Below are 19,858 nucleotides of genomic sequence, written 5' to 3'. Positions count from 1 at the left end.
ATGTACAAGCGCTACCAAAACACGCATCAAAACAATTACGTAAGCGTTTTAAACCAACTGGCGTGTCCGTGACGTCACCACCCGAAATACGTCATACAGGAAGAGAGTTCATTGTTTTGGCGTTTCCTGATCTACAATCTCTCCGATTAAAACAACACACACCTGACAGTGGACGCGTTTCTGGTATTAAAACATATCTATTTTTATTGAAAACGAGCATTAAGAGTTAGGTTTGTTAGATTTGAGCGTGTCGCTGCTGTAGAATAGCGAGTCTCTATTCTCTAGCCTCGATTTCTCTCAGGTTTTAATCATATTGTGAACGACATTAAGATCTCAGATCAGTGTGTTTCCATTTATAGACGATAAAGCATCAAGCTTAGGTAGTTTTAGCCAGTGTATATCTGTTTTTACTCATGCAGATCAGTTGATAAACAAGGCCGAGATGTTAGAAATGGACCTGCCTTATATATAATATCTCACTCATCTACTTTTGATCTGATCTTTAAAGTGTTCATTTGTAAATAATATTTCTTAATAGGAAAATTCACTGCGTTTTAATAGCGTAATGTGCTCAGTCGCATATAACTTATATATCTCACAAGCATTGAAAGTATCAGTGTTATTAATAACATCTGTGAAGACTCTCAGTTATTTAGAAAATCATATGATGTGTAGTCAGCTGGATGTGTTTCTGTGTCTCAAGTGGTTCTCAGATGGTCAGGATTGGATATTTGGTGGCGATCATACAACAGCGAATAAGATCAAATATTGAAATAATAGCCTCTGTATTCTCGTTCAGGTATCCTCTCACCATGACTCACTGGTTCCATCGAAACCCTCTGAAAGCCACGGCACCTGTGTCCTTTAACCTGTACGGAGTGGCATCCAGTCCCACTGCCAATAAGATCTGCAAGTGAGGATTGCATTCTGCTTTTATGTTATCTTCTCATATAGTCCTCTTTCTTAGCTGGGATTTCTAAATTGTCTAAAATGCCCTAGTTTTGGCTTTGTTTTCATATTGCTTATGGTAATGACTGAGAAGTAGTTTGACCAATAGCGTGCAGGCATTGTGTATAATCGACCAATTATGGCACGCGAGAAGGCGGGATCTACAGAGCAGTGCAGATAGGTGTACATATAATCAGAGCTGGGTAGATTACTTACAAATTGCAGTCTGTTACTGATTCCAGATTACATGACATGACAACATGACATTTTAGGTAATATAATCAGAGTACTTTTTGATTACTTTATAATATGTTTATCATATTGATTTAAAATAGGATAATATAGTACCATACTGATGATACTGATAACTTTCTGAGTCTGATTGCATGTAATCAGTTATTACCCAGCTCTGCATCTAATGTATATGAGGACTGTAGGAAAACAAAGCCAGAACACGGATATTTTAGGCAATTTGTAAATCCCATCTGGGAGAAAGAGGACGTATGGTCACCCTAAGATCATTATTCTGATATAAATGTTAAATCTGTGTCTCAGTGACTTGAGAACGACACGCGCCCGACTGCTGGATGCGTTCACAGACGCCACGTGTACCCCAGAGATCATGAAGAAATCCAGTGATGAATACTTTGCTCTTTTACAGGGTTTGTGCACTATTATTTTTCCTCTCTGATCAGACATTTCCGTGTTGCTCCGGCTGTTTTTTATTCATTTGCATTTATACTGCTCAGAGGCATGTGGTTTTTTGTTGTTGTTGTTATAGGATTCATTTTGCCGCTGGATGGAACCACACAAGAGAACAAGCTCCGGTTCATCCAGAACTTCAAATGGACCGACTCTTTACAGGGAAATATTGCGAGGTAACTCAGAAAGCGCAGAACCATCACATAATGTGGTTTTGTGGTTTTAGCACAGTGGTTTTCAACTGGTTTCCTTTCAGCGACTGGTGAAAAAAGTTAGTAAACAAAAATAAGTAATACGTGAAGCCTTTATAAATGGATTATAAAAGTATTTTAATGCATTGTAATGCACCTCATAAACACGTGAAAACCAGTTTTAAATGTAATCTGCAAATAATTTAATGCATTTTAACTTTGGCTACAATTCTTGAAAAATTCTAATGCATCACAATGTAAATTCTGAAGTTCTGTGTAATGCATTCTACATGAAGACTTACTGTAAATGTTAAAGGGATACTCCACCCCAAAATGAAAATTTTGTCATTAATCACTTAACCCCATGTCGTTCCAAACCCGTAAAAGCTTCGTTTGTCTTCTGAACACAATTTAAGATATTTTGGATGAAAACCGGGAGGCTTGTGACTGTCCCAGACTGCCAAATAAATAACAGTGTCAAGGTCCAGAAAAGGTATGAAAGTCATCGTCAGAATACTCCATCTGTCATCAGACGTGCAATCTGGGTTATATGAAGCCACGGGAACACTTTTTGTTAGTGATGAAAACAAAAATAACGACTTTATTTAATAATTCCTTTGTCAACAGTCTCCTCTGTGTCTCTCCATATCACCGTATGCTATTCTGTATCATCCACGCCACAATGATGTGCTGTTTTATTTCAAATCAAAGCTAAATACACGTAGAAACAGCGCATCCTTGTGGCGTGGATGATACAGAAGAGCATACGGTGATATGGAGAGACACAGAGGAGACTGTTGACAAAGGAATTATTGAATAAAGTCGGTTTTTTTTTTTTTTCCCCCTTTCAACAAAAGGTGTTCCCGTCGCTTCATATAACCCAGATTGCACGTCTGATGGCAGATGGAGTATTCTGACGATGACTTTCATACCTTTCCTGGACCTTGACTCTGTTATTTATTTGTCAGTCTGGGACAGTCACAAGCCTCCCGGTTTTCATCCAAAATATCTTAAATTGTGTTCCGAAGACAAATGAAACTTTTACGGGTTTGGAACAACATGGGGTTAAGTGATTAATGACAAAATTTTCATTCTGGGGTGGAGTATCCCTTTAACTAAGAAGAAAACACTGAAATGTATTATTTATTATATTTATAAAGCTAATAATTAATCACACAAAACGCATTGTGTTCTGAACAAACTACATTCATCCTCGCTTCAAATGCATGTGTATTCTCTGTAAATCTTGTGTAATTTAGTTCTTTTCTTTTTGCTGCATGTCCATGTTGACATTGATGTAATCTGATGAGGTTTTATGAAAGTGACAGTTTTGAACTAGAATAGCAAGGTTTGATGGAAATCAAATATGATTTGTGTTCTGCAGTGCCCAGCAGGATGCTGTTTTTGAGCTGGTGTCTATGGCCTTTAATGTTGCCATCTGGTACACCAAGTTTGCCTCACGATTGGCCGGAAAGGAGAAGTAAGTTACAAGTGTCAGTTCTTTCTGGAATAATGTAATAATGTATCTGATGTTCCGAGAAGTTCAAAATAGTTCCACTTTTAAAACAGGCAACCAATTTCCTACTCAACTAAAAGTGAAACAATATAAAAAAAGTTAAATTAAATAAAACTGATGAAACATAACGAATCATTTTTATTTATTTATGTGGTAAGTAGGCATTTAATAAATGAGTTAATGTATATTATTTACCGTCAGCTGGTCATAGTCTCAAATTAAACTGACTGACTGTACATTATGCCAGTGTATAATGTATTACATGTAGAAGTTTAATATATAATATGTGACCCTGGAGCACAAAACCAGTCTTAAGTGTAAAATTTTCGAAATTGAGAATAATACATCATCTGAAAGCTGAATAAATAATCTCTCCATTGATGTATGGTTTGTTAGGAGGACAATATTTGTCTGAGATACAACTATTTGAAAATCTGGAATTTGAGGGTGCAAAAAAATCTAAATATTGAGAAAATCATCTTTAAAGTTGTTCAAATTAAGTTTTTAGCAATGCATATTACTAATCAAAAATTAAGTTTTGATATATTTACGGTAGGAAATTTACTAAATATCTTCATGGAACATGATCTTTACTTAATATCCTAATGATTTTTGGCATAAAATAAAAATTTATAATTTTGACCCATAAAATGTATTGTTGTCTATTGCTACAAATATACCCCAGAGACTTAAGACTGCTTTTGTGCTGCAGGGTCACATATCAGGAAGTTGAATTTCGGGTAGATATTTTTAGTATTTGATTAAAGACAGGTTGCTTTTGTTTTAAACTGTAGCATCACAGAGGACGAGGCCAAAGATGTTCACAAGAGTTTGAGAATCGCTGCTGGAATTTTTAAAACCCTTAAGGTAAATTGTGCTCATGTTGTGGAAAATGAAAGCAAAAAGCCATTAAAGTGCTTGCATTACACTGTTTCTACCACATAGAGTGCCTACAACTATCACCGTCCCACCTGTGGGACGCTTGACACTCTTTTTTTTTGTTGTCCTTTTTCTCTATAAAATCTTTTAGTAATTATCATAAATTATATATCATTTGAAAGCTTAGAAGCCCAAGATTCAACCTGTGAAAACCATTTTGAAATCGGACATTGCGTTACCATGGAAATGGTACTTTAAAATCTTATGGTGGTCTCCTCCCCCTTAGTGGGCAGTGTCAAGTGTCATATTACAAAATGCATTACGGTCTTTTAGAATCAAAACTTTTTATAATCTTGGCAACAAACATATCATTGGAAAGGTCTGAGTCTCAGGATTCCATATTTGGCGGTTATTTTGAGTATTGAAGTAAAATTGACAGAGAAATCTAGGGAAAAATTCATTAAACAAAATTCAGAGTAGTTTTGATGGCTCCCAGTGGCTGTTTGTGGTATGACGCCCTAAATAAAATCTCACAGGAGCCTCAATTTTTTTCATATCAACTTCAAATTTGGAACATAACTTATTTAGACACAAGACTTTAATTTTATACCAATTTTAGAGTAAAACCTGTTATGTAAAATATTAATAATAAACAAAATAAAATAAAATTAATATAGCGCATTTTATTTACAGGTACATTTAAACTTCTATAACTTTTTAAAACTTTAATTTTTTGAAAAAATTCCACTTTTGCCAAAATCTGCTAATTTTCTTCTTTAAAAAGAGACCAACCTTAGGTCTATATTCCAAAGTGTTCATAAAATACAACAATTTAAGTTTGGATAGTGCACTTTAATGCCTATTTTAAAAAATGGGGGGTGACAGTTAAGGGGTTAAACGCTGTGAGTCATGATTGTCTCACCGCTTGACCCATGGTCTTTCTGAATGTGCTCGTGTGGTGTGTTTCCTGTCAGGAGACTCATATTCCTCGACTCATCACTCCAGCAGAGAAGGGTCGAGACCTGGAGCCGCGAGTCATTGACACCTACATTGTGCAGATTCAGGCAGAGGCTCAGGAGGGTAAAACACACTGATGAACAGTCATGATGTGTGTGTGTGTGTGTGTGTGTGATGGTTCATGTGTCTCTGTTTTTAGTCACCATTGCCAGAGCCATCGAGCTGAAGCACAACGCCTCCCTCATCGCAGCGCTGTCCTTCGAGACCGCAAACTTCTACCAGAAGGCTGGTGAGTTTAGAGACACATGCTCTATTTTTAACAAAACTAATACTTTTATTCAGCAAGGATGCCTTAAATTGATCTAAGGCTGAGGTAAAGCCATTTATAATGTAACAAACGATTCCTATCTCAAATAAATGCTGTTCTTTTGAACTTGCGAATCCTGAAAAATACATTGTATCACAGTTTACACCAAAAATATGAACCAAAGCAAATGTTTCCAACATTGATGATAATCAGATATGTTTTTAAATCCGGATATTAGAATGATTTATTACAAGCCTTTATTAATGTGAACAAATGATACCTTGTAGTGTTTTAATCTTATAAGATTATATATACGACATATTTATATAATATGCAACATTTATATAACATGCATATGTGAAGGGCCTGAATGGACCTCGATGTAAATCATGAAATAAATAAATGCGTGGACATGAATATTGATTTGAATTAAAAGAATCGTATCATGTTGAGACCCCGAGTGCCACGAGACACGTCAGACATTGAAATAATATGCAGTTTAGGCTATATAATAATATGATTTATTATTTAGAAGATTATGTTTCTTATACTTGCTCAGATCACACTCTGAACACTTTGGATCCAGAATGCAGCAGTAAATGGAAGAAGTACCTGCAGCTGAAGCAGCACTTCTACATGGCTTACGTGAGTCTGTCTGAAGCTCAGCTCGTCTGGACGTCTGTGTGGACGTTTGGGAATAGTTTGAAAATAGTTTAACATGCAAAATTGACTCTTTCTGTGCCTTTGAACAATGGCAGACGAGTGGAGTGTTTGCAGACAATCACTGATGTTGATATTTGGTCACACTGATGCAAAAAACATCTTACTGTGTGATATATTTCTGTTGTTTCCAGGCACACTGCTATCATGGACAGACTCTTCTCGCAGGGGATAAATGCGGAGAGGCCATAAGATCCCTGCAGGAGGCTGAGAAGTGTACGCAAATGATTAATCCCTCAACAAATGATCACATTTCAGCCATATATGATATGATATGACATATTTTATATTCTGAGGAAGGGCTGCAAACTAGCATTATTCTGTATGCCCTATGTGCACAGCATTGGTTGTCTCTGTGTAACAATGCCTGGTGTATTGTCCCTGTTAAATACATAAATAAAATAATTCAAAGACATATTTTGTTATCTAGCACTGATATTAAAGAAAGAAAAGTGTAATGGTTCAAATATGCAATTTATCTTTATACACTTTTCATTCAGAAATTGCTAGGAAATCTCATAATTAATTACAAAGAAACAGCAAGTAGAAAAATACAAATGTGACCCTGGAGCACAAAACCAGTCATAAGGGACAATTTTTCAAAATTGAGATTGATACATCATCTGAAAGTTGAATAAATAATCTCTCCATTGATGTATGGTTTGTTAGGAGGACAATATTTGTCTGAGATACAACTATTTGAAAATCTGGAATCTGAGGGTGCAAAAAAATTCTAAATATTGAGAAAATCATCTTTAAAGTTGTTCAAATGAAGTTCTTAGCAATGCATATTACTAATCAAAAATTAAGTTTTGATATATTTATGGTAGAAAATTTACTAAATATCTTCATGGAACATGATCTTTACTTAATATCCTAATGATTTTTGGCATAAAAGAAAAATCTATAATTTTGACCCATACAATGTATTGTTGGCTGTTGCTACAAATATACCCCAGCGACTTAAGACTGCTTTTGTGCTGCAGGGTCACAAATACAGTGTTTTCTAGTAGATTGATGCTGTAACGGTTTTTAGTCTGGGATTATTTCGAGCTCTTGCATGTTTTCTGGGTGAAATCCCTCCTGTTAATGGTTGTATTGAATCTCCGTGTCTCAGTTTATTCCCGCGCTGAAGCCTTGTGTAAAGAGTACCGTCAGACGAAGGGTCCCGGCAGCACGGCCAAACCCTCGGAGCAGCTCTTCTTTAAGAAACTGGGCACGTTCATCAAGAACACCCTGGAGAAGTGCCAGAGAGAGAACGGCTTCATGTGAGTCGAACGGGGGTCCGGATCAAGACGTTTATTGATCAGCTCTGTTATGATGGCTGTATCTCTGTGTCAGTTATTTTCATAAGGTTCCTGCTGAAGCTCCGGCGCTGGAACTGAAGGCCAGTTACGGTTTGGCTGAACCGACTCCATTCGAGCTCCCGCCTCTCAGCGCTCAGTGCACACCTGAAGTCTACGCGACCTTTGACCTTACCAAAGGACCCAAAGAAGACAAGGTGATGAGGAGAGCTTTCCCACAAAAAATATATATATAATTTTTTTTTTTTTTTTTTTTGTACACAAATTTCTTCTGCTCATCAAGGCTGCATTTATTTGATATAAAATACAGGAAAAAATGTAATATTGTGAAATGTTATTATGATGTAAAATAACATTTTTCTATTTTAATATACATTAAAATCTAATTTATTTCTGTGATGCGCAGCTGTGTTTCCATCATCATAACTCCAGTCTTCAGTGTCACATGATCTTCAGAAATCATTCTAATGTGCTGATTTATTATCAGTGTTGAAACTCTTCATATTTTTTGGAGCCTGTGATACTTTTTTCAGGATTCTTTGATGAATAAAAAGTCAAAAAGAAGAGCATTTATTTAAAATAGAAATCTTTTCTAACAATATACACTAGCGTTCAGAAGTTTGTGGTCAGTACATTTTTATTCTTTCTTTTTTTTTTGAAAGAAATTAAAACTTTTATTCAGCGAGGATGTGTTAAATTGATAAGAAGTGATAGCAGATTTATATTGTTAGAAAAAAATTATATTTTAAATAAATGCTATTCTTTTTAACTTTTTATTCATCAAAGAATCCTGAAAAAAGCACTGCAGGTTCTAAAAAAATATTTGACATTGATAATTCTAATAATAAATCATCATATTAGAATGATCTCTGAAGATCATGTGACTCTTTATACTGGAGTAATAATGATGGAAATTCACCTTTGCATCACAGAAATAAATTATATTTTAAAGGATATTAAAATAGAAACCATTATTTTATATTGTAATAACATTTTGCAAGATTACTGTTTTTTTTCAGTATTTTTGATCAAATAAATGCAGCCTTGATGACCAGAAGAGACTTCTTCAAAACATTACAAGTCTCATTGATCCCAAACTTTTAAATGGTAGTGTATATGCAAAATATGAATTACTAAAATAAGAGGGATCAAACATGCACTTGATTCTTAATTATGTGTTGACAATTAGATCAGTAACTGTTTATGTTCTTCATGAGTCGCTGTTTGTCTCAAACAGCCTGCTCAAAAGTTTTCACCCCCCACCGCTCTTAATGCATTGTGTTTCAAAATTGGTGAAATAAAGGTCCATCGTCATTAAGTGTAACAGATATATTCATGTAAAAATTAAACAACATACTTATCCTGCCCTGTACTAAAAAAATGAAAACTGAAATGAAAAAATGATCATACAAATTTGATTATATTTTAAAGCTCTCACTGACAAATGGGTCAAACCTAGTGTTTTGAATGATTTAAAATGACAATTAATTAGTGTGTCTTATGACGTCATCTAATGATTCTGCTTGTAAATATGTCTGACAAGACTTCTGGGTATTTAAACTACTGTTACACTGAATGACATTTGAGTAGTTGTCTTCTGTAAATCATTATTTTTTTTAAACAAGACACATTTTAATGCTTGAAAACCTTCCTGCCTTTGACCTAAATTTAATTATAATTAATAGTGTGTTAAATATAAATGCTGTAAATTTATATGCAAATTAATGCTGTATCTGCTCTTAGTGGACACCTCATTACTGACGGTCACGATGTCTCGTCAGCAATTAAAATATCACTGTTTTTCAATGATTATTTCCCCCTCTAGGCAAAAGTGAAGCACGATGAGGAGATAAAGCCGGTGAAGGAGCCGGATCTGAAGCCGCAGAAGGACACGGGCTGCGTGGTCTCCTAACAGGTGACGCATGATGTCCAGGAGATCTGGAGGAGATCTGGAGGAGTCTGGAGTCTTCTCTCCTCTGATCAAATATATTCCAATAGTGATATAACAGTGGCGTCTGTCTCGTGCTCGCATTCTGTTTAAAGTGTTTCGTCTACAAACACAGATGTTCTAATGAAGGATTGCGTGACTAAAATCTGATGAACAGTTAATCCTAATAACCCCGTCTGAATCATAATTATATGACCAATTGATTGCACTTGATTATCTCTCTGTAGCAGAAAATAGATGATCCTAGTGAGATTTTTAAGGTTTATTGGATCCATTGATTAAAAAAAAAAAAAAAGTTGTGAAATTAAACCATTAAAATTATCCATTGATTAATGCAAATATTAAATGGCATTTAAACTAGGTGCATTTCAGAAAAAAAAATCAGATTTCACCTCAACATCTAAAGAAAAATTTGCGTAAAGTTTTTTTTTTTTTTTTTTTTTTTTTTTTTTAAACCATGAAGATTTATTGCATTATAACATTATTTTCATGACAATTAAGCACATTTTCAAAGCACACACACACACACACACATACAATTTCAATAGAATTTTCTTTGGCATTGCAGTAATGAGAATCTGGGTTTTAAATGTGCTTAATTTTCATGGATAAAATATATATTATATAATGATTATATAATGTCATAATGCAATAAATAGTTGTCTCATAAAAATATAATTTCTGGACTATTGTGATTTTCTAAACAAAAGCAGTTGCTATCGAAATACAACACAGTACATTAGTTTAAGATAAAATATTATGACTTATCACTTATTGCACTTAAAATATCTGCTGTATGATTAATATTTCTTAGGGGGAGCACATTTTTTAGTTGGGTTTTGGTTTGAAAAGAACAGAATTATACTATATAAATATATATATATATATCTCCTCATCAAGAACAGAATTAAACAGGGTGAAGATGTGAAGTGCCGTGAGCTTCAGTCTGATTAGAACTTCTAATATCAACTTTTACTGGACTTATTTTCCACATGTGTATATATATATTTACAGTCATATATGAAAAAATGATTTTGCTTGTGATTTGAAACCTGTCCAAATAATCCAAACATGGGTTGCTGTGCTGTACATGACCCTTTTGCTGGTTTGATTTGATAGGTTTTTCATTTTTCTGACAGTCGTCTGAATATGTTCAACCATGTTTGCATTAATAAATGTGACACTGGTGCTTCATTTTAAGGGTTGTAAAAACTTCAACAAAACTATATGCACTTTCACATCACCTACAGGTACAGAAATGATCACTAAATGTCATGGCCCCTGCTTTAATTCATACTGAAAACTAAGAGTTTGTATACTTATCAAGGGAAAATGATTGTCAGATATTTTGCTGTATATTTATTTAACACAATTCTACAAGACTTTCTCTGGCATTGTTCGATGACACTCCACGATCACGTTTAGTTTGTGTAATTATTCGTTTTGCCATCTATGCAGTTGTATGGATATGTATTCATCATCGTGTATACTTACAGATTACGATGTCAACCTGTAACTCAAAATCATGCATTTAATGTTTATTCCCCATTAAAAAGTGCATCAGCTATTTGTTTTGTGCAGCATTTGTTCTCCAGAATTTTCAGATCATGTGGTTCACACTGGCTTGATCTTTTTGCAATACTGGCAATACAAGTTTATCAAGATAAATACGTCAGCAGATATGTAGTTCATCTGTCCTGGAACGACGCGAGACAAACAACATCCGTGTGCGTGAGACTTCCTCCTGTTATGGTGAAGGTAACTTTCTGCACATCATTTGAGGATTTCTTTGAAGACGTTCTCACCAAAGGAGCACAACACAGAGGATTGAGCTGGAAAGGGCCCAGCATGCACGCAGACGTAAGTGTGTTTTATTAGCGTTATATCTCAACAGCAGCAGGTCAGTATCGATCTCTTTTGTTATTCTGCTTTTGGCATTTTTAACCAAGCCTTTATTTAATGTATACTTAGACTTATTGCAGCACCAGCCCTTGGTAAATACACCTTCACACTTCCTCACAAAATATTCAGGACTAAATTCAAGATTTATATATTCGAATTGCATATAAAATCCATCCAGTTTGATAATACAGAGAATAAAACTGCCCATAGCTCATACTTTTTAACTGAATAAATTAAATTTTCACGGTGAATAGATTTATGCTGATTCTAAGCAATTTATATAAATGCATTTTGAAAATGTTTATTTAAAATCAAATAAACGCAAATATTATATATATATATATATATATATATATATATATATATATATATATATATATATATATATATATATATATATATATATATAATTCTTAACTCTTTCATTTATGTATAACGGACAAATAAATATCACATTAAGTTTCTTAGTTTATGTTAGATAACGAATTTTATATGGAATTCAAATACATAAATCTTAAATTGAGGCATAAATATTTTTGGAGCGTACGAAACGATGCTAAAATGCACTTGTGATACATATGTTATTACATATCTGAAAAAAGTTTCGGTTTGTAAGAAGAAAAGTCTAGTTTTGATCATGACTGATGTGCAGGAGCCACAGAGAGACGTCCGTCCCCGACAGGTGAAGGTGATTCATTTCTCTAGTGGAGAGACTCTGACAGAGGATGATGATGGTGAGGAAGAGGAGGCACAACATCAGCTTCATCAAGCTCCCAGTGTTTCTGACCCGGTCAGTATCGATGAGCCACTCAATACTAGAATCATCTCAATTTAATCTCTGTCAGGTATGAAAACCAACAAAGGTTGTTTTATATTTCACTTTTTAGGATACCTGGACATGGAAGGATTATTCTCGGTTTTGGGGAACACAGATTTTGAGGAAATCCTTACTATGTAAGAAAAACCTGGAAAACACTTATAGCCTATATGTGACCCTGCAGCACAAAAGCAGTCTTAAGTCGCTGGGGTATATTTGTAGCAATAACCAAAAATACATTGTATGGGTCAAGATTATTGATTTTTCTTTTATGCCAAAAATCATTAGGATATTGAGTAAAGATCATGTTCAATCAAGATATTTTGTAAATGTTCTACCGTAAATATATCGAAACTTAATTTTTGATTAGTAATATGCATTTCTAAGAACTTCATTTGAACAACTTTAAAGGTGATTTTCTCAATATTTCGATTTTTTTGCACCCTCAGATTCCAGATTTTCAAATAGTTGTATCTCAGACAAATATTGTCCTCCTAACAAACCATACATCAATGGAGAGATTATTTATTCAGCTTTCAGATGAATCTCAGTTTCGAAAAATGCAGTCTTATGACTGGTTTTGTGCTACAGGGTCACATATTTTGATGGTCGTTCACAGGTCATTGTGTGATTTTATATTACATATTAATAAAAGGATATTGTTGTTGCGGTTTCTTTAATATTAAGGGTCTTATAATGACTGAACGAACTTTCATGTCAGAGGTCAAGATACATTTACATGCACCCAAATAAACGCAACAAACAATCCAATTTAGCTCGATTCGAATTAAATGGTTGTGTAAACCTTAAATAATCGGATCAACAAGAAAAAGTGAAGCACGTAAGCGCTTTAATCCGATTTGAAAATACATTAGATCAGCTACGTTAGTGGGGGACACTGAATATTTGTAAATGTTTGCTAAAAAGTTTTTCCGAAATTACAAAAATGTTTCTTTTTAGATATGCCATCAAGGTAAAATGGCATTTCTACTCGCGGTCGCTCCGGTTTTGATATTGTTTAATCGCAGTGGCTTTCTCCGTTCTGAAAGCGGTGATTGAGCACTGCGCATGGGCGTAAGCTTCTTTTTTGATTAGACAAGCAAACAACTGAGGATGGAATATTAGTGCATGTAAACATTGTTATATAATGTCTTTACTAAAGATTTAAATGTGGATGGTAAAATACAGTTTTTTATATCTAAATACACATACTAATGAATTACGCATGAGATGTGTAGCCTACTTATATAAGTAGCCTACTATAATACAGAAATGCTAATGTACATTTGAAATGTTGTATTTAATCATTATAACTCACTGTGACTTCATGTTTCTGTAGTTTGTGATTTTCTTGGAGAGAAAATGGCTGGTTTGCTGGGTCTGAATACTGCCAAATATCAGTATGCTGTAGACCAGTATCAGAGAGAACATAAGGTGGCAAGTTTCCTAAAACTTTCAACACTACTTTTATTTAAAGTTAGAAGTAAAGCCAGAAAGGGTATTTTTTTTGCTTGATGTTTTTGGAGAGACTCTTTTAAATTTCTCCGAAAACCAAAACACAAATCTGAAGAATTAATAATGAAGCCCCTTAACTGTCGCCATCCCACCTTTTGTTGTCCTTTCTCTCTATAAAATCTTTTAGTAATCATCATAAATTATATATCATTTGAAAGCTTAGAAGCCCTAGATTCATCCTGTGAAAACCATTTTGAAATCGGACATTGCGTTTCCATGGAAATGGTACTTTAAAATCTTATGGCGGTCTCCTCCCCTTTAGTGGCCAGTGTCATATTACAAAATGCATTACGGTCTTTTAGAATCAAAACTTTTTATAATCTTGGCAACAAACATACCATTGGAAAGATCTGAGTCTCAGGATTCCATATTTAGTGGGTATTTTGAGATATAAGTAAAAACAACATAAAAAAAAACACAAAAAAACATCAATCAAAATCAAAACGGGTTTTGATGGCTCCCAGTGGCTGTTTGTGGTATGACACCCTAAATAAAATCTCACAGGAACCTCAATTTTTTTCATGTCAACTTCAAATTTGGAACATAACTTATTTAGACACAAGGCTTTAATTTTATACCAATTTTAGAGTAAAACCTGTTATGTGAAATATTTATAATAAATAAAATAATATAAAATTAATATAGCGCCTTTTATTTACAGTACATTTAAACTTCTATAACTTTTTGATACTTTAATTTTTTGAAAAAATTTCCACTTTTGCCAAAATCTGCTAATTTTCTTAGGTTTATATTCCAAAGTGTTCATAAATTACAACAATTTAAGTTTGGATAGTGCACTTTAATGTTTATTTTAAAAGATGGGGGTGACAGTTAAAGGGTTAAAATAATTTTTACTGAAACTATAGAGCTTTTATTTTGAAGACACTAAGAGGCCTGTCATGGAAACTACAAATAGCTCATGTGAATTTTTATGAAAGATTGTTACATTGTTTATAAATGGTTAACTGTATAACTGTGAGTGTTTTGTTTGTGCAGAATGAAGCAGAAGGAGAAGTTTTGTCCGCAAGCACCAGTGTGAATGACGAGGAGATAATTAATCTGTCAAAAATAGTAAGCAAACACAAACAGTATGGAGCCACAAATGTGCAGGACCTGCCGCAGCAAACCCTGGAAGAAACACTACGATATAAAGGGGAGCAGAATGAAGGATACAGCTCTAATGAATAAGAGATCTGGAAGATCTTAAAAAAAGAAAAGAAAAAAAAAGTGAATTGAAATTTTTTATTTTATGTCCTTGTTTAATTTATGACCATCACACTAAGTGCTGAAGATATTTCTGATACACAAATAAAAAAACTTTGGTTCTTCCATGTCCAAAATTATCATTATTATTCTTTTAGATTTAAAGTTGAGCAGCACTTATTCAAATTTAGGCCGCTTACGCATACTACATTTCCCGGCTTGCACTTCGGTAATGCAACATGTGACTGAAGGGTGCGCATGCGCAGATCTCTAGCTACTTACGGCCAGAACTTATGAACTAGATCAAGCGGCTACATTGGCATTGGTAAATAAAAAATCTAAAACAGACGGGGTCTGTTATTTCTGACTAGTCAAGGTACGATGGCTTTAAATCGTGTTTCTACTATTTTAAATAACTTTTAAATTGAATAGATATTAAAGTGTCTAGGTGCCGTTGTTTAACGACGTGCGGAATTGTCACGTGGTACGTGTTACATTTCTAAGCGCTGGTCAAAATGAACCAATCATAGCCGATTTTGCTTACTAGAGATTATTTTTTCACATAAAAATATAGAGAATCCGCTATGGTAGATTTCTAATTGTAAGCCCTAGTAATTCGTATTACTAATAAAGTAAAAAGATTATAATTGTTTTAAAAAAAATCCCCTGATTAGACAAAAATTATGCTGAAATTTGAATAGAACCCAATGAGAATTAAGATTTCTGAACCAGCGAGCGCCCCCTACCGGAACAACCGCTCATGTCTCTTTCTCTACAGCTGTTAGCTAGAAACACTTGCCGCCCAATGCTAAAAACAATGGAGGAGAGGTTAATAGCAGCGGTGTCCGACTATCCCGAGTTATACAACTCTACAATAAATTCATATAAAGACGCTGCTAGAAAAGCCAAAGCATGGAGAGCCGTGAGTCTGCAAGTGGAAATCCCTGGTAAGAGTAGCGGTTTCTCAAGTTGTTTGTTGTTCACTAAACTGCTAGCTGTGTGCTGTTAGCTTGTTGCAGAGTAGGCTAACAGGAATCCAGGTTTGAAGGTTTCATTTATATCTAATGAATGCTGTCTCCATTTCATCATAGAACTAACAGAACGTGTATTTGAGTTGAAAAGGCATTGGATGGGTTAATCTGCTAGATATGACGCTTATCTGTACGCAAGCATGAGTTGTTTTGAGTTTGGTGATCTGCACAGTAAGTGGGATTTGCTTTCATTGAAAGTTTATTGAATTCTGTTTTGATGCACAAAGCGATCATTTGAACCAGAGATGCATCAGTCAGATTTGGTTTTGTATAGTAAAAAATTTTTTTTTATTTTTTTTTTTGCAAAGTATGATGCTCACGCTTGCATACTTTTCGATGCTGTATGCATCAATTTAGACGTCATTTGCTAAATACATTACTGAATATGTTTTAATATGCTGGAAAAGTTTTACATATTCACTGGTACATGTTGTAAATTGTGATCTAAACTGGCCCTAGACATACATTTTTTTTTTCTCCATGCAAGAAATTAGTATTATTGTTCAATATTTCATTTGTGTAATTAAAATTAAATGTATTTGTGCTTAAATTGCTACTTATTGACAATTGTAAGATTTGTTGTTTTGTCATTAATATGCTTAATTAACTTCTAATTGTAAAATCTTTGTATATTTAACTAATATAATTAACTATAGTTAAGAATACATGTATGTCTATTCAAAATAGATTTATATTTTACACATACACACACACACACACACACATACATACATACATATATATATATATATATATATAAAGTTATATTACAATAAACATCATTAAATAAATAACTATTGTAAAATGTATTGCTAATTATATTAAAAATTGTTATTTTTATTCAATATACATATGCTTAAATTACTACTTATTGTAAAATGTATTGCTAATTATATTATGAATTAAATATAGATGCTTCAATTACTACATATTAATAATTGAAAGATTATTTGTTAATTATTATTCATTAAATTGCTAAACAATATTTATTGATTGTAAAATGTAAATTATATTATTAGTTAAATATACATTTGCTTAAATCACTTGTATTGTTATTTTCTTATTATACAATGCATTATTTATATTAATAATTTAAGATACGGTTAAATCACTATTTTATATATATATATATATATATATATATATATATATATATATATATATATATATATTTATATATGCTTAAATCACTATTGATTGATTATTGCAATATTTGTTTTTAATTTATACATATACATAAATCCTGCATAACATAAAATTGATTGTTTATTTTATTATTATTTAAACACACATCCCTAAATCTCTATTTATTGATTATTGTACAATGCATTGTTAATGATATTATTTGTATTTTTAAATGATTATTTATTGACCATTCTAAAATGCCGTTAGGTTATTAATATTAAGTGTGCACATGCTAAAATCACTGTTTATCGATTATGGTTAGGTGTGTCAAGTATGCATTAGGGCTGGGCGATATATCTAACGATATGATCATGCGCATCTAGTCAGTAAATCTGGTTCCGTGATTAGCGCTAAATCGCCATCACCTGCTTTCAAATGGAGCGGCATTTAATAGACAGAGCCGGATCACTGACAAGCTACGCAATATCGCGTTCATTATCGAAGGCGATTCATCTGGGATAATGAACGCGATATTGCGTAGCTTGTCAGTGATCTACGGCTCTGTCTATTAAATGCCGCTCCATTTGAAAGCAGGTGATGGCGATTTAGCGCTAATCAAGGAACCAGATTTACTGACTAGATGCGCATCATTATATCGTTAGATATATCGCCCAGCCCTAGTATGCATATGCTTAAAAACAGTAAATCGTAAAATGTCATGTCACCCTTTATATTGAGTTGAGTGTGCATCATGTCAGGCTTGTCTTCAGCGCTGTCTGTTGTGTCTGTGTGCAGAAGAGGACTGTCGCAGGAGATGGAAGAGCTTGCGGGACATGTTCATCAAAGACAAGCGTGCGGAGCAGCGCCGGCGAGCCTCAGGAACGTCCCACCGCAGCTGGAAGTACAGCTGGCAGATGTCATTCCTGACGCCCTTCATCCAGTCACGATCGCTGGCCACCGACGAGCCCGAGGAGGACCGAGACGACGAGGACAAGGAGGAGGAGAGCACGGCGGACGGGAACTCTGCGTTTGGCGTGCAGGACTTTGAGGGCGATCACGGGATGCTGGACGGATCCTCACACTACTCGGCCTCGGGATCGCAGGGTTCGGGACGCAAGAGGAAGTGGCAGATGGAGGCCAACGAGGACTTGGAGGACGAGATGTTCCTGTTTAGTTTACTGCCGTATCTCCGACGGCTGCCTTACGCCAAGAAGAGCGCCGTCAAATTAAAAATTCACCAGCTGTTGTATGAGGCGGAGTTCAAGTGATGTTCTATAGTTTCTTAATATTTTTCTATCTTTTATTGAAATTCTATCCACTGCGTTTTTTTAAGATTCATAACATATTGTATCGATGCTGGTAGATGTTTGTTGCATCGAAGATCAATGATTAAACAGACATGTGCACTACCAGAGTGATGTTTGTGTCTGGAACTATACTATTTACTCTTATGAGGCAGCGTCTCAGAAAGATGAGGGCTAAAACATTCAGCTTGGGTGTATTATTTCCATAGACTGTATAAAAACATGCACATAGCATCCGTGGGGTCTATGGGATTGACTCCCTTTTGCAGCCAGCCTCAAGCGGCCAGGCGATGAATTGCAGTTTTAATCACATCCGTGTTGGTTTCAGGAGAGAGACCGGAAGGTTGCCGCTCGATTATTTAACTAGTGGTATTATTTTAATATAATTAAGATACTTTTGTGTAATTTTGCAGATATACTTATGTAACTTGTATAACATAACTTATTTTTTATTTATATATATATATATATGTACTTTTTAACTTTTGTTTGTATTAATATTTCAATTAATTTTCAGATTTTACATTTTAATTTTAGAAATTTTGTTTTTGACATTTTAGTAGTTTTTTTTAATGTCAACATAGTTTTTATAAAAAAAAAATTTATTCCAGTTTTAATTTTCAGTACACCAGCTAATTTTAAAATGACAAATTTTTAATTGGGAAAAAAAAATCTTTTTATATTTTATTTTCAATTAACATTTATTTCAATTAATTAATTAATAGTTTATTATTATTTTAATTAACTGTGATAACTCTAATCTATAGTGAGCCATCAGGGTTTTCAAAAAATATACAAAAAACTAATTTTTTTTTGGTAATGCTTTTAACTAAAACAAATACAAATAATATAAAAATTAAATTTTGTCTGAAATTTTCGTATGTGTTTTTTATTTTTTTATTGTATTTATTTATTTTTTTCGTCACCCTTTCCTATCAAAATGCTTGCTATGTATGTGAAAATGCAGAAAATCAAACCTGGTCCGAATTTTTATGACGGACGGAAGTTTCGGAGGCAGTGTGTAAACATGAGGTCGTATTTATTTTTTAACATGCAAAATTTCAGGTAAAAATTTCGGACAAAGACCTTTAGACTTATTATGCACATTGATACCTTGGTTAAATATAACTTTTTTATTATTATTGTGATCTGAGGATAAATTGATTAATTATAGCTATTGAATATTATCATTTTTAATATTTAATATGCAATGGGCTTAACTTTCAAACATTAAATCTTTTAGATTTTTTTATCATCTATCAACTTCATAGCGTAAATAAATCTTTTTACATTTAACTTCTATCACACAAACCCTTCATACATACAACTTTCCTACAAATATATTTGAAAACATTCATTTTTTTAAGCTTATACGCATTTAATTTCATAAGTAATAATTAATTATAATATAAAAAACATGGATCTAAAACATTTATACTTAAATATATAAAAATAAATGGTTTATAACAATTTTTTTTAAAATGCAATG

At 33.6% G+C, this 19,858-nt stretch overlaps 3 protein-coding genes across 4 annotated transcripts; all 3 read left to right on the top strand.

Annotated features, from left to right (window-relative positions):
- The first annotated feature begins 33 nt into the window (after nt 1–33).
- brox (BRO1 domain and CAAX motif containing) lies at nt 34–11,039 on the top strand. Its single transcript, XM_042746255.1, has 13 exons — nt 34–183; nt 800–913; nt 1,504–1,610; nt 1,730–1,826; nt 3,226–3,321; nt 4,152–4,224; nt 5,211–5,316; nt 5,393–5,482; nt 6,060–6,145; nt 6,355–6,436; nt 7,338–7,488; nt 7,562–7,721; nt 9,350–11,039. The coding sequence occupies exons 2-13, from the start codon at nt 813–815 to the stop codon at nt 9,434–9,436; spliced, it is 1,236 nt and encodes a 411-aa protein (XP_042602189.1). The 5' UTR covers nt 34–183; nt 800–812; the 3' UTR covers nt 9,437–11,039.
- LOC109099117 lies at nt 10,925–15,046 on the top strand. The gene is made up of 5 exons (XM_019112657.2): nt 10,925–11,332; nt 12,027–12,164; nt 12,262–12,328; nt 13,531–13,625; nt 14,703–15,046. The coding sequence occupies exons 1-5, from the start codon at nt 10,925–10,927 to the stop codon at nt 14,892–14,894; spliced, it is 900 nt and encodes a 299-aa protein (XP_018968202.2). The 3' UTR covers nt 14,895–15,046.
- Nucleotides 15,047–15,694: 648 nt separating this feature from the next.
- On the top strand, nt 15,695–18,474 carry LOC122134150 (MADF and BESS domain-containing protein). 2 transcript variants are annotated; one of them, XM_042746257.1, is made up of 3 exons: nt 15,711–15,856; nt 16,001–16,111; nt 17,861–18,474. In XM_042746257.1, exons 2-3 carry the CDS (start codon nt 16,081–16,083, stop codon nt 18,331–18,333), a joined length of 504 nt encoding a protein of 167 aa, XP_042602191.1. In that variant the 5' UTR covers nt 15,711–15,856; nt 16,001–16,080; the 3' UTR covers nt 18,334–18,474. The 2 variants fall into 2 exon arrangements, with proteins under 2 accessions (XP_042602190.1, XP_042602191.1); XM_042746256.1 differs by lacking the exon at nt 16,001–16,111 and having other exon boundaries at nt 15,695–15,856.
- Nucleotides 18,475–19,858: the final 1,384 nt, after the last annotated feature.

Source organism: Cyprinus carpio, chromosome B20 (genome assembly GCF_018340385.1).
Source record: "Cyprinus carpio isolate SPL01 chromosome B20, ASM1834038v1, whole genome shotgun sequence".
Lineage (NCBI taxonomy): Eukaryota > Metazoa > Chordata > Actinopteri > Cypriniformes > Cyprinidae > Cyprinus > Cyprinus carpio.
Note: the sequence above shows the minus strand (reverse complement) of the source record. Positions and strands in the feature narration are given on the sequence as shown.

Coding starts and splice junctions, on each gene's coding strand:
- brox (XM_042746255.1), top strand. CDS start 813: ATGACTCACTGGTTCCATCGAAACCCTCTGAAAGCCACGGCACCTGTG. Junction 4,225..5,210: donor GAATTTTTAAAACCCTTAAG/GTAAATTGTGCT, acceptor GTTTCCTGTCAG/GAGACTCATATTCCTCGACT. Junction 6,146..6,354: donor AGCACTTCTACATGGCTTAC/GTGAGTCTGTCT, acceptor TGTTGTTTCCAG/GCACACTGCTATCATGGACA.
- LOC109099117 (XM_019112657.2), top strand. CDS start 10,925: ATGCAGTTGTATGGATATGTATTCATCATCGTGTATACTTACAGATTA. Junction 12,165..12,261: donor CTCCCAGTGTTTCTGACCCG/GTCAGTATCGAT, acceptor TTCACTTTTTAG/GATACCTGGACATGGAAGGA. Junction 12,329..13,530: donor TTTGAGGAAATCCTTACTAT/GTAAGAAAAACC, acceptor ATGTTTCTGTAG/TTTGTGATTTTCTTGGAGAG.
- LOC122134150 (XM_042746256.1), top strand. CDS start 15,715: ATGCTAAAAACAATGGAGGAGAGGTTAATAGCAGCGGTGTCCGACTAT. Junction 15,857..17,860: donor TCTGCAAGTGGAAATCCCTG/GTAAGAGTAGCG, acceptor GTCTGTGTGCAG/AAGAGGACTGTCGCAGGAGA.